The sequence below is a fragment of the Alosa alosa genome, chromosome 5 (genome assembly GCF_017589495.1).
Source record: "Alosa alosa isolate M-15738 ecotype Scorff River chromosome 5, AALO_Geno_1.1, whole genome shotgun sequence".
NCBI lineage: Eukaryota > Metazoa > Chordata > Actinopteri > Clupeiformes > Clupeidae > Alosa > Alosa alosa.
Genome location: NC_063193.1, coordinates 10,842,924 through 10,857,267, shown reverse-complemented (window position 1 = coordinate 10,857,267; position 14,344 = coordinate 10,842,924). Strand labels below are relative to the sequence as shown.

General features: G+C 43.3%; 1 protein-coding gene across 2 annotated transcripts in view; it reads right to left on the bottom strand.

The window, feature by feature from the left end:
* Positions 1–11,640, bottom strand: part of tmem161b (transmembrane protein 161B) — a 31,566-nt gene extending 19,926 nt beyond the window's left edge. For both annotated transcript variants that reach the window (XR_007193553.1, XM_048243665.1), the window contains exons 1-8: positions 11,436–11,640; positions 5,761–5,864; positions 4,681–4,764; positions 3,034–3,131; positions 2,699–2,855; positions 551–702; positions 303–363; positions 1–56 (exon numbers count right to left, since the gene is read on the bottom strand). The exon at positions 1–56 is cut by the window's left edge and continues 85 nt beyond it. Coding sequence is in view for 1 of the 2 variants with exons in the window: in XM_048243665.1 (XP_048099622.1) it covers positions 1–56; positions 303–363; positions 551–702; positions 2,699–2,855; positions 3,034–3,131; positions 4,681–4,764; positions 5,761–5,864; positions 11,436–11,438 (715 nt within the window). In the remaining variant the exon portion in view is untranslated. The remainder of the gene's footprint in view (positions 57–302; positions 364–550; positions 703–2,698; positions 2,856–3,033; positions 3,132–4,680; positions 4,765–5,760; positions 5,865–11,435) is intronic.
* Positions 11,641–14,344: the final 2,704 nt, after the last annotated feature.

Sequence of the window (14,344 nt, the reverse complement as noted above, 5' to 3'; positions counted from 1 at the left end):
TCAGGGAGCAGAGGAGCGCCAGGATCAGCTTGAAGGTTAGCTTGGATATGGGGCCCCTGGCGACAACGAGAGAGAAAAAGAGCAAGCGCTGCTTAACAGCGGGGAGGCCATACAGCATCACACAAAGGCCCTGTACTGTTAGCATTAAATATACATTAAACATTCCTCTCGCCTCCACTCCACACGTCTCATCCAACCATCCCATCGCCACACACCCCTCCCTCCTGCTCATCACTCAGTTTAGCTCTCCCACACACACACACACACACACACACACACACACACACATCTCAAACACTTACTGGGACTGAAGCCCTTGATTCTCAAGAAACTGCACAGCACTTTCAGAGAAATTAGCAAACCCTATAATTAGGGGAAGAAAAGGAATTAATTCCAAAAATAAAATGAATAATAATCATTATTGTTCTTATGATTGTTGTCATTATTAGTATTATTGTTATTAGTACTATTTCCTATTATCATACTTCAACCACCATTCTTTTTTTTGTTCGCCAAACATCCAAAGTGCGGTCAGTGCATGCCTGCTCACCTGTCTCCAGGCCGAACTCCAGGTAGTTCTCGGTGACGATAAGGATGGCCATGGCCTTGACGAAGAAGAAGAAGGCAAAGGTGATGCAGAGGGAGCGCTCTCCCCCCTCTTCCAGCTTGAAGTAATGGGCAGTGAGGGAGAACAGAATCTTTCTGGGGAGACTGGAGTTAAGGACCACTGAATGTCCAGACACGACAAAAGGCATTTTTTACTTTACAAATGTGTCCCTTGAAAACATTTCTGGTCGGCCTCTGCATTGCAAGATGATGTTTTTAACATATTATTGATAATAATTTGAGGACATTGCACCTTTATAGCCCAGAGGACTAAGACCCAGATCTATTGAGTTTCAATCACAAACATGAACACAAAACAGCATCTTCAGTACGTGCTGATAACTGCGCCATTTACGACAGAACTCTATCCCTCAGGATTCCCTGGCCCATCAGCTCTGTTCGGTAGCAACGGTTACCCTAGATTAGTTGTGCGCTTCGGATGAATGGAGCTCCAGCTTATAGTAGCAACCTTCGATTAGCTTTCACACATCTGGATGTGAATGTGCAGGTGGGTGTATAGGAGAGTGCGAGAGTAGCTGCATCAATACTTCCACACATCACCATGGAGACCGGAGCATTCCATTACTGTGCCTCCCTGGACGATATTGTGGCCCTCTCAGTCTCTGGCTTCTTAAGTGGAAAATAGCAGCACTTGTTGCTTCAAAGCAGAATTCAATACTGGGAGACTGTGTCACATGACAATCATTAAGGTGCACTTAATCTTATGTACTCCTTCTCCCACATTTTCTAAGACCAATTCTGGAGGTCAAGAGAAGCTCTTTCATTAATTATTCACTCTATCCTTAAGCCGTGACACTCTCATTGATGGCAAATTGATGGACTGTTCACAGCAGTCCACTTTTGTAAACAACTCTCTTCAGTCAGAGTGAAGAGAGAGAATAACTGTTCGTTGAGAAATGGCTGAGGACGCCATTTTGAGTTTGCTTTTAGAACTACACACACAGTTCTCCATAAGCCATTGGCAATAGCTGGTTGAAATGACAGGACTATGTAAATAGTAAATGGTAAACGGACTGCATTTATATAGTGCTTTCCTACTCCTAGTTCTCAAAGCGCTTTAAATGCCCATTACATGTTTCATGTTTCGAGTATTATTTCATGTCTAGTTGTAGGCAACAAGTGGTTCAACAAGCTGTTCCTAGCAACGGCACAGTTGGTGATTGACACCATCTAGCACAGCCAGACAGTGGTCTTGGTGGTGGCTACTGACAGATGAGACACAGAGTTCTCATATTATCAATGCGTTCATCATCTTCAGTCATCTTCATCTCTTCCCTTTCCCAATGCAGCAGCCCCCTACCACCCACCAAGCCGACCCCGCCCGATTGCTCTGCCGGGCGGTAAAAATTGGGCCTCCAATCTCTCGCGGCAGGCAATCGTGTCTCCCTGCCCCTGACTGCTCTCCTAGAAGGCCAGGCACGTTTTTTTTTGCGGAAGGATAGATTGATCCTCCTGGACTGTGTCGAGGTTAATGTGTGTGATTTGGCAGGACGCATCGGCAGACGGAAGCGACGGGCGTGCGGAATCGCCAAGTGAAGGTGCACATCATCGCAGCTTCCTGACGGTTTCCATCACTACGCGCAGAACACACGACTCTGGGACTTCTTACAGTGCGGTGTAGTTTTCACGTGAAATCATGGAAACCGTGAGAAGTTGTATAAAGCCAGTGGCTTTTTACATAAACATAAACCAAAAACGTGTCTGAACGCACCTTGCAGGGATCAAATTGCAGGGATTATTTTACATATAGACTGCCAGTCCTGAGCACTTGTTGTGGCTGATTGTGTGATGTGGTATGTTTACCTATCTCGAGCGAAAAAAAACTATGATCTTTTTTACACCACCACGGTTCTTTTAAAATACTACCACATTCTTTCAGTACCTTCCAGGTGAATTTGGAATGCCAGCTTCAGAACATATGCATTCCTTTAAATGTTGTGATTTCTTTAAACGTAATCTTATTTCCTTAAACTTCTCTGAACCAGGGCTTTCTTGCCATGGCAAGTAAACGCCAATGGTCGTCAGTCTGAGATTGGGACTGATTTCCTGACTTTAGTGTTTCGAAGGATACATGACGAAGGCCAGGACCAGTAGGCACCACACCACGCTGATGTTCATCTCTCCACTGGGCTCTGCCACGCAGAAGTACAGCTCGGTGATGAGGTACACCACGGTGGCGGCCACCGTAAAGTCCACCAGCCACTGGAACTCTGGGAAATAATGAAGTGCTGGAAAAGCAGGAGGAAAGAGTAAGTATGGGGGCAAAATCCACACATTGATGGAACTAATTTTCAAGGTGATAGCTCTGACTAGGGATATGGCAGCGACACGTATGTCAGATGAGGTCCTCAGCCTAGATTCATGCTAGTAGAAACCTCACGGGAATAGAAACTCTATACTCCATACCTAACGTATCCACTTCGGCAATGCATTTCGTCTCCAGCTGGAGGTCGATGTCCTTGGGAATGGTCAGAGGTTTGTTGTCTATGTGCCCGTTGTACTTCCTAAAAAGGCAAGACCGTTGCAGACCCATGTATCAAGGAAACAAAGCATGGAGACCCTCACAAAACATTGGAGATAAATGGTAGCAATCGGTGGGACACAAATACTATAAATCCACTGTCTTCTCAAAAGCAATGGCAGACAAAAAGGAAGGGGAGAAAAACAACAACTGACTGAGGCCGTCATTTTGTCTGTTTGCGCTTTTGTCTGACAGACTGGGCCTGAGCCAACAGTGTGGGGGCCCACCTTTCAAACTCAACTTTACTGTTTCCAAGGGAAACCGAGTCACAATGTTTGCATTTTTTCACCAACTTGGGAGGGGAGGGGAGGATTATCCCAAATGCTGAGCATAGGGGATAGAGAGGGAAAGTGAAAAAAAGGAGAGATGATTCCATACAAATGCTCCACTAAAACACAATTCCCCCTGCCGTCTGTGGGCTGCTGGCTTGTGAAGTGTTGGAGGGCAGGGGCCGAATGCTGGCAGCAGTGGGGCTCGCAGGGGCTCAGTGGGGATTGGGCCTTCCCCTTTATGGGCTCCCAGATCTGGGTCTGGTGGAGGCCCAGGCAGGGACGGGGGCAAAGAGGAGAGGGAGGTGAGAGGGTCCCAGGCTTGCTCCCTCCACCGCACGACTCGAGGCCAGCTGTCTGCTCCGCTCCTCCAGGGGCCCTCATGTTTGCACAGGGGCCTTGTGTTCTCCGGCCCCCGGCCGCACAATAGCACTGCAGGACTGGGGAGGGCTTGGAGGCTTGAGGAAGGGGGGGAGTGAGGTGTGTGTGTGTGTGTGTGTGTGTGTGTGTGTGTGTGTGTGTGTGTGTGTGTGGAGAGAGGGTGGGCTGGGGGTTAGAACACAGGACCCACGCACTTTGAATCATTGAAATCATTTCATCTTCCCCCATCAGACTGAAACATGGCCAAGGAGCTCCTCTGGATGGCAGAGTTGGGGTGGGGATGAAGGGATGGTTGAGATTAGAGTGGGACAAAAAAAAATACAAAAGGTGAGCATATTGTGGATGCGACGATGTGCACAGGGCCAGAGGCACACCTTTTCTGGGAAACAGGATTAGGGCCCTGCTGGTTCCCCCTGACCACATCAAGAGTGTGAGCTGCGTAGGTGTATAACGAGCAGAATCTTACATCAGCCATGTTCACAAATGTATGCATTTTGTCTATGTTAATACAAACGCAAGAGTGTGCACCTTCATTTCACATCTGTGAAATAATACCAAGTAGAGGTCTATGGAGTCACATTAGACAGGATGCCTCAGAGTTGTGGTTGTCCTCATTTACATGGGGCCAACATTATACATGTCAAAGGCACATTCGCACAACAGAGGCCCCGGGAATCCTCAACTCAAACGGGTTCCATGTAGGTGGGCCTCCTGAACTTCACCTCCTCACAGCTGGTGTGGTGGTGGCACAACACAGGGCTGAGGTCCACAATAGCATGACTTCAATCTAATGAAAGGCTCGATACTAGTCTCCCTTTCTTTCAGGCACAGTCACAGAGAGAGAGACAGAGACAGAGACAGAGAAGGAGACAGAGACATTACCTGTCTTTCTTGCTCTTTCCCTTTTGGAGTTTTCCAGCGAGGCTCCGTAACTCATCATCTGTGGGATGCTGATACCAACGCAGACTGCAAATGGCATTGACAAACCAAGCCAAGGGACAGAGAAATGAAAGAGCCAACCAGAAAACAGTGATATCAATATGAACAGACAGAGCTACTAATTGCAATGTAACATCATACTCAACTCCAGCAGTAGCTTAATTATCTAATTAGCTTTATTTCCCCCCGACTTTGATTTGTACTTCCAGTTAACCAATAACCTCAAATGTTATGCGACACAACAAACATGTACACAATGGCTTAATGGCTCTGAACATAACACATACTCAGCTCCTTAATCTGATTTGTACGGAAACTAGAACTACAAGTTTTTTTTTTCCTGAAGGCTTTTTACTCCTTACGGATCAGACTTGAAAAGAGGGCGCTTTCTCCCCCTCCTCTTGCAGCCGTTAGAAGATAAACATTTAACGAAATCTCTTCAACTTTGTTTAGAAAACCTGTCTTGTCGCACGGACATCCTTGGAGGGCTGTGCCTCTTTCGCTTGTTTTTCATGTTTATTTATTTATTTATTACTGGGAGAGGGGGGAGGGGTATAAAAAACGTAATTAGTGAACTCTCTGGAGCCATATGCTGGCAGGCTCTCTGCTTGAGCCAAAAAGTTTTTTTTTATGAAAATGTATCTCATGGCTTTTTTCCCTCAAAAAATATATTTTTCTCCCCCAAAAAAAAAGAAACACTGATGAATTATTAAGTAGCTGTTTACTTGAAAACACATATGGCACTAATTAGAGGAAATGAAACAAGCTCCTAAGGTCCTCCTGGGGTTATTCCGCTATTTGATGATGCCCTTTGGTCTCGCTGATGAATCTTAATTATTATTTTTGGGGGGTTGGACCACAAATATATACGGTATATAAATAACCTTCTCCTGTGATGGTCCAAGACAATTCTTTGCTGATCAGCGGCAAACAGAGTAAGGTGCTGCAGCAAGTGTGAGTGGACAGGAAATGACAACATAGGAGAGAGAAGCGAGAGACACCAGTCACACCACTCTGCCTTACCCGCCACTGCAGAGGAGCCATCTTGCGAAGGAGTAGTGTGGTATGATCTTCTGGATAACGCTGGCCATTACCATGGTAACTACCAGCTGCACACTGATCACACCCTGCGGAGAGGATAAAAACACACACACACAAAGTTAACATGAGTTCACTTGGAACAGTCCCGACAAGTGTTCTGAAGCAAATGTGGGAGTAGGTCAACTTTGTCTATAGCTGAGGTTCAACTGTTTTGCAAACTTTACAACAAGACATTATGTCAAAATTGTCACATGAGAAGGATTGTTATAGATTGTTCCTTCTACAGTGACCTCTACAGACATATTTTCCACAGTGGGATAAGAGGTATAGGCCTACTAGTATCAGAATAGCTTGTCTGTAATCTTGCTCTCCAGTTCTATTCTAATCATGTCGTTAAGGAACAGTCTGGCAGTCAAATACCATGTACCAAGCGGTGTGCTACCCAATGTTCCTCTAGACCTGTGTACCTGTAAAGAATGGAGCGTAGGTTGGCCGTCATGCCTCACAGGTGACAATTTCAGGTAGCTATATCTAAAAGTACAGCATCAACAAGAGCTTGCGTGAAAGACTCACGGTAATGTCTTATGCAACTGGACTGAATTTGTTGTAGAGTTAAGTATCCTCCCCATAATTGCCTCTGCCTGTCCATGTCACTCTCTCTGCATCTGCGTGGGAGAGCGTACAGCATTATGAACACACTGCCACTGCTCTAGGCTTGTGTCCTGCACTGAGCCACAAGAGAGTGGACCTGCAGTCAAATTACTCATGAATTCTGTAATTGCTTCATGCCTGGCTGGTGGCACAGAGGAGATTTATTGTTGCCTATATCACACTGTTGTCTAATTGAGACAGGTCAACACGAGCGCTCTGCAGGTGACTAGGTGCATATGAATTTCCATACCAAATCAGAACATCACCTCCTCAACCACATGGTTGTAGATACATTGCATAAAAAGTGTACTTCACAGAACTGGAGGTCTGATGTGTATTTTCTGAAGGGTACATAGGACAAAGCAACTATAGGCCTATACAATAATTTATTTATTTAACAAGATCAGTCAGTCAGTTCATTGCCAATGTAAAAAGTAGATTTTACAGCTTGAAATTTCACAGTTTTCCACCATGTTTCCTGTCTCAATTGATTGAATGTGTTCCTCCAAACCAAATGTCTTTGGGGTTCTCTCGTCTCTGTGAAGCATTATTATAGCATTCAACATGCTACAAATCAAGACTCAACATATGAGTGCCTTGAGGCCCATGCAATGCTAGCCTAATGTTACAAATGAAATATTACAATTGAAAAACTGCAGAGAGGACCTTCTATATTTTAAATATTTATATTCTGCACAGTCAACACTTTCACCCTGACTGACGAACCTATATGGGGACTGATGTTATGGATTTTCATTTATTTAAAAAAAAAAAAAAGGAACGGATGAGGCTACATATGCTGTGTGATATGAACCGATAGCAAAGCAAAGACTTTCGAATCTAATTTCCTACGAGTTATTGAACAACTGTCAGCAAAGTTACATTTCACTCAGTAAGCCATTGAGTAGACCTCAATCTGCAAGTAGAATGTGCTTTGATAGGATTTATCCAGAGTAATAATTCTTTGCTACAGGCATGCCATTTTGAACGGACAGACATGACCGGTATGACTGGCTACTGGGCAGTGGATGAGCGTCCCCGCCCTCCACAAGCCCTTTTGGCCAAGAAGATGCCTTGAGAGTCCAACTCAAACTCAAACTTTCATATCATGGTCTACATAGTCTACAGGAAACTCATCCATATAAGCCAAGATTACTTCCAAGATGGGAGGAGGCTTTGAACAGAAATTACAAATGGACAATCTAAGCCTACAAAAGTGTTTAAGGTAAATTGCTTACTGGTGGAGTAATGCTAACTTAGAGGAGCTCCATAGCTGTAAAAGAGATCCTAAAGCCCTAAACCTGCAAAGAGGATAGCAAGCAGGGGATTCAGAGTATTACACCCTATATAAGAAGCTTATGCAGTGGGCATGAGCCCTGTTTAGAGTGGCTAACTTCCATTAAGTGAAATGATCTTGTGGTGTCCGAGTCTTGGCTCACCACTAGCTGTACCATGGATCTGTATTTCACAGCAAAAGACTTGTAAGCCACAACGGTCACTGTTCAGGCTCTGCTGAAAAATCGCCCTCAACACGACCTAGGCTACTTCTTTTATTTTGTCCTCATCTTCAAGGTCACCTGTACCTATAGTGTTGTTGTCACTGGCAGTTTTGTTTGACACTGCCAAGGTGCTGCAGACCTTGGCAGTGTAAAACAAAACTACCAGTGAAAACAACACTACAGTATCCACACCACCAGCTGAAGCCAAACACTGACAGGGCGAGAGAGAATGTACAATACCTCTGAGGGTCCTTTAGAAATCGTAATTCATAGTGTCGACTTGCCATTCCAACATTGTCATTATTGCTTGTGGGTAAAAAAAAAAAAAAAACACCTGGCAAAAACCAAATACCTCTAAAACACATTTCCACATGCATCCAACCCTGTAACTCGAATAATGCATAAAGAAGCGGTTGAGATCCCTCTCCCGCCCCGGTAAGACAACTGAAGCCGACTTTATTACCTGAAGTGAAAATGGTAACCGAGAGAACGGAAATGAGGTCATAAACATGAGTCGTGGAGAGAATGTGTGCGAAACAGGTGACTGTTTTACAGCGTCTCCTCCCTGCATTTTTATAAGCTAATTTTTCCTCAGTCTCCCCCATGTATGCACCCTCACACACACACACACACACACACACACACACACACACACACACACACACACAGCTGATGTAGCACTTCTTCCCCAGTATTCTGTCAGGCAATGCAGAGATGTAGGTTAAAAAAGAAAAGCAATTCAGCTCTTCGATGTTGACCTGAGAACTGAGGCTAGGTTCAGTGATTTTTTTTTCTTCTTCAATCACTGAGTGGGGATTTTAAAGTGGTGTTGCCTGGTGAGGGGAGATAGACTAAAGAGAGCGAAGAAAAAGGAGACTGTAACGGGTGCTAGAGAAACAAGGGGGGAAAAGGACAGAAAATGGGTGCCATTCAGCTCTCACTCCGACCTCCGAAAAAGTAAAGCAGACACTCTTCCAACTCAAAACTTAATACCTCTAGTCACTGTGAGGCCAGAGGTCCATTTCTGGGCCAATTTATTTCCTCACCAAAAAAAAAAACCTTGGGAGAAGTGACCTGTCTGGTATCGGAGTATAACAGACAGGATGGAATTTCTCCCCATAACGCGTCCCTGGGGAAATGTGGGTCAAGCGGAAAAGAAACGCCGCACACACACACACACCTGGCCGCGTGGCCCTGATGGATCTTGGCCAGCAGGGACACTGACTGGGCCCAGAAGAGCCCACTGCCTCCAAGAAAATTGAAGCAGCATGGGCACGCTTATCTCCGTCCGTGCTCCTGACCCGAGCCCCATGGAGGCCAAATGAGGCCAGAGGGGGGCCTCCCTAGATACCCAGCAGCTCCAAGTGCTCAGGAAACAAATGGACCCTCCTCACAAACTCCGTTTGATGGACTGAAGATCTGGACACATCTGGATCTGATGCATCTAGACTTTTAGATAGGCTAAGCTTAAACAATGCAACAGCTAGGCTAGACCTTCCTGCATGCTGACGTGTTATCCCCATTTCCCAATGATACCAGAAAAAGAGAACTACACCCTCATACTGTAATTGAGGATGCCCGTTACCATAAGGGGTCAATTGTTTGGAGCTGATGGGTGTAGATACATGCATGCACCATCCAGTGCAATGTCACAGTCTTTCACTGACAACAAACACAAACAAAACAACATAATTTACATATACTACTGTCTATGGTGCTGTGTTTTCTCTGTCAACAACCTCTACCTACAATGCAGATCCACTCTAAACATAAGTTTGGGCCATCCAGTATCTCGTAAACATTGCTTTGTTGTAATCTAGGCCATTGTTGTGACCAAAACACTAACAATTACAACCCAACCCAAAAATGGATGTTAAAAAGAAACCAGATATTGCCACAGGCTTTTGCACAAAATAAATTCTAACTTTCAATTCATGTTTTCTATATGAAAATTAAGACGCAGAGGCCAATAGGATGATCATCAGAATAATTATAGGCCCCAATATGCATGACAACCATCATTAAAACAGGCCAAAAATCTGAGACTCTACACTAGGCTATGCCATACATTTGAGATACAGAAACGATTAAAACAAAGAACATCTAGGGCTCTACTTCAAAGTGCAGTCAGTCAATGAGCAAAGTTCTGGAGTATAAAGCCATCATGTGGCTTGTGAGAGTTTGAGCTGACCCACCAATGCCTGTCGTGCTTAGCATCTTGCTCATGGTATTAAATTCACTAATAGATTTTGCAAAGTCATTAAATTAGCTTTGGTCTTTCCACTTTTTCCTGCATTGAAGTTAGGGCCCCTATACTTGATACCATTCTGACTTCATGCAGACCTCTGCCTTTCACAGGTTTAATATCATATCTAGGTCCAAGTGTCTGACAGCTGTGCACTTTTCACTCATTTAAGATGCTATGAAAGAAGGTTAGATGTTCTTGCCAACCTCTAAATACCTGCTTTGAGAGACCACTTTTGACTTCCCCTTAAAGCGATACAAATCAGAAGGTATGGTTCAGTTTCAAACACTGCAGGAACATCTAAGGAATGTCAAATCAAATGTAATATTGGCTACCCTTCCACAATCTGGCCAACAACTCAATGATCCTTTCTTATTATTACTTATTTATACAGAGCGACAGAGGTGTATGCATTCCTTTAAAAGTTGAAGAACACATCAAGACCCAATTCAAAGCTTGAAGAATTTTCTTCAAAACCTGATGTAATGAAATGACGGGAGCCTTGATATTTGAAGAACTGTCAAACTGATTTATCAAGAAACAACTTTAACTTCAGCATGAGAGTAAGCAAGAACTGTCACTGTCAGACTTCAAATCTAGAACCACGAAAAAATGCTAATGATAATGTAGGCCATTCGATTATTTTATCTATCTTGGTAAAATGTGTGCTACAAAAGTAAATTACTTCTAAACACAGTATTCCCAATAAAGAGCCTACTTGGAGGACAAGCTAAGGTCAAACAAAACCCTTGACTTTCCTTGATCAGGTGAGGTATAGCCTGCTGCACCCTTACCTGAGTCGAAGGCTTCGTTGCAGCTAACGTTATGTTGATTATATCATACATGAGCATGAACGTCACACACCACTACAAACATGCATCAAAAAGAATTACAGACATGATAGCTTTGATAATCAAAAGGCAAACTTGATTGCATAAGTAATATGTTACACGTAGCGTTAATTAATGCATCCGCTAGACATCTACCAATTGTCAATGCCGCCTGCATGATAACGGTAACGTTAGCTAATGTACCTGTGTGTGCACCTATCTAACGTTACCGCTCTATGGTATAAGGTGTACAGTGGACAGACAGAGTGAGTCCTGCAAGACACTGACCATATTAGTACAACAACAGCATATTATACAATGTAGCTAAATGTACACACATCTGTCTAAAAATCTACCTGCAACACATTACCATACATCAACCTATCCTGCTAACGTTAGCGGTAGAGGCTAATGTTAGCTTGGGACACTCACCATATTGATGTAGTAGAACGGGAATGGATTCAACACCGACTGACTCACTTAACACCCCTTCTCGGAGATCGAGCTGCACGGAGCACATAAGCCTTTCTGACGATGGTAATGTTTAGGAATAATTAGTAATACAGCCAGATAACTTCCCTATGCACCTAACATCGCCTGTGGCAAACCAAGCAACCCCAGCTCCAATGTTTTCAACCACAGTAGAGGTCACGCTAAGATTTTTGGAACATAGCTTGCTATAGATATGCTTGAATGCCGAACGTGTATTTATGGGTATTTTGACATTTCAAAGTAAATAAATAAACAAAATAATTAATGTTTAACATATTTTATATTTATAAAATAATTTAATTAAGCTGTTTTTAGATATTTACTGTTAAATAAAGAAACGTTTTATTCAGGCATATACACAAACATCTACAAGTCGAAGAAGGACCTGTCCACCGGAAGCAGTGCTGAAAAACTGAAGACGGTCTGGCTACAGATTTTTTTAGAGTGGCTGCTGGTTTACTGTCTATAGTTTAACCCTTTGCGTGTGTAGCACGGACCTGTCAAACTAACCGAACGCCGAATAATGATTTACATTACTTTTGTGCAAGATACAGGGAGATTTCAAACGCATTTATTTCTGCTACGTGTGATGCATTGCATGCATGCATTGGTGAGACACTTCAGAGAACAGATTTTAGTGACTAAAAATAGTTTCTTGGGAGGCCAATTTTATTTTGTGAATCAAGAAAGAAATGTCTTTTGACGAGACGAGTATTGAAGTTTCTGACTTGACCTCTACATTAAAGCAAAACAGGGCCTATCATATCAGCAAGAGAGCCTGTGTTTTGAGCTGGGATCAATTATGAAAGTATAGGTTAGTCTGAGTTTGTTTTGACAGCTGAAATACAGACCCTAACTATTTGAAAATATTTACAGTTGCTCTGACAGACATATTTGGGGTGAGTTTCATAGCTTGAAGTAGAAAACAAACACAAAAGACAAACACTCCTGGAGGCATCATTTAGTATCAAACCCAGGTCACTTAACTCAGGTTATGTAGCTCCTAATAGGCCTATTATTTATCAGATGCTCCAAGTTAAATTTATGGGGTTGGGAGGTGTCTTTGTAAAATTGCAAAAATATCTTGCAATGACACCTCCGGGGGTTCCGTATTCTATCCTGATTAGTCACTAAATATTATTATCAGTGTGAAAACTGATAATAATATATGACATAGTAATGACATTTCTGAAGGATAGTGCCCAATTGTTCATGTGTCTCCATGCATGATATTCTGAGGTGTTCTGTAGGCTAAGCCTCTGCAGGTTATTTGATGACAATGTAAACAAAATACAAACAAAAAAGGGATACAAAGTATGAAGTACACAACAAAATCGAATAGCCTAATACTTTATTATTTTATTAGATTTTTTGACAACAGAAACTGCTCACTGCACATTTAACTCGTTTGATTTATTTGGGGAAACTGTTGTCTGTCACTGACAGTCTTTCGCCATTAGACACTAATTGAATGGCAGGTTTGGCATATGTACAGAGTAGACACACTTTTGAAGCCCCCTCCTCTATTCAGCACACACACACACACACAGACACACACACACACAGACACACAGAGCCGACTCTCCCGTCAACATTAAGGCAACAGTGTTGACGAGCTGAGACTTTTTCTCTGCACATCATTTGTAATGAATCATGTTCAATTAAGTAGGGAATAGAAAAGGAGGAGGGGAGACACGTCAAGGAGGTGTGTGTGCGCCTGTCTGTGTGTGTGTGTGTGTGTGTGTGTGCGCACGCATGCGCATTTTATTCCATCTCTTTATGAAAGAAAGCTCCCCATGTCTGGCGTTGCATCACCCCACACCCCACCCATGCAGACATGCACACAGCAGGTGTGTATCCCCAGTCCCAATGCCCCACACTTCTCCCATTAAAAATGAAATGCACTGGCAAGGCTCCCGTTCTCACTCATGATCTTTGTTTAAAGGTGGATCTGTTTTAATTGAGTCAGGTCATCGCGGGTAGCAGCTGATTGTACTGATGTGTGGGTTTGAAAAAGCAGAGACGCTTTGATGGCATGTCAGAGAGACAGCTGGATCGTTCGAATTCAATTTCCGACCTCGGCAGGGCGACCTCGCCGAACATCTTTAATCGTAATAAATTCATTAATGATTCAGATGCTGTCCAACAGCGACAGGAATACCTTTTTTACCTCCCAAAAAACTGACAATGTATGTCTCTCTTTCTCTCTCTCCGGTGAAGTTTGGCTGTTTCCATTTTCTGCAGCCCAGGTCTGTGTAGTTTATATTGAAATGAGACAAAACAGCAGGGGAAGAGAGCAAAAAGTCAACTTCCTTACATGCCCCCACCCTCCTCTTCTGTTCCTGCGATTCTGTCCATGTGATCTCTTCCTTGTCTTTTGAGCATTTTCTTCTTGCTGCCAAGCCCTGCAATATACATAAAGGCATAAAAAATCTTAGAGCCACACCACTGCATAATCGATCAAAAACACTCTTTGTCGAATGTCACCCTTCATATTTAATGGCAGGGATGTTTTTGTCCCTGATGTTGTAAATGTGGAGAGTATTACACATCATTTTTATCTTTTATTAATCACACAAGGATAAGGAATGTGTGCCTCATGTCCCAGCAGTGGTAGTTTGGAGAACAGGATAAAGTCTCACTAACAACAGAGATTACAAAGCCAGGTCATGTAGTCTTTGTGCGTGTGTGTGTGTGTGGCTGGGGGTGTTGGGGGGTAGGCATGGGGTCTTAAGAATGCAAATGAATGCAAGCAATTGAATAAATCTTTTTGAATATTTGCTCAACCAAGTGTTTTTGTGAATTAAATAACACCACTAACAGACAATACTACGTACACTGGCTTTGGC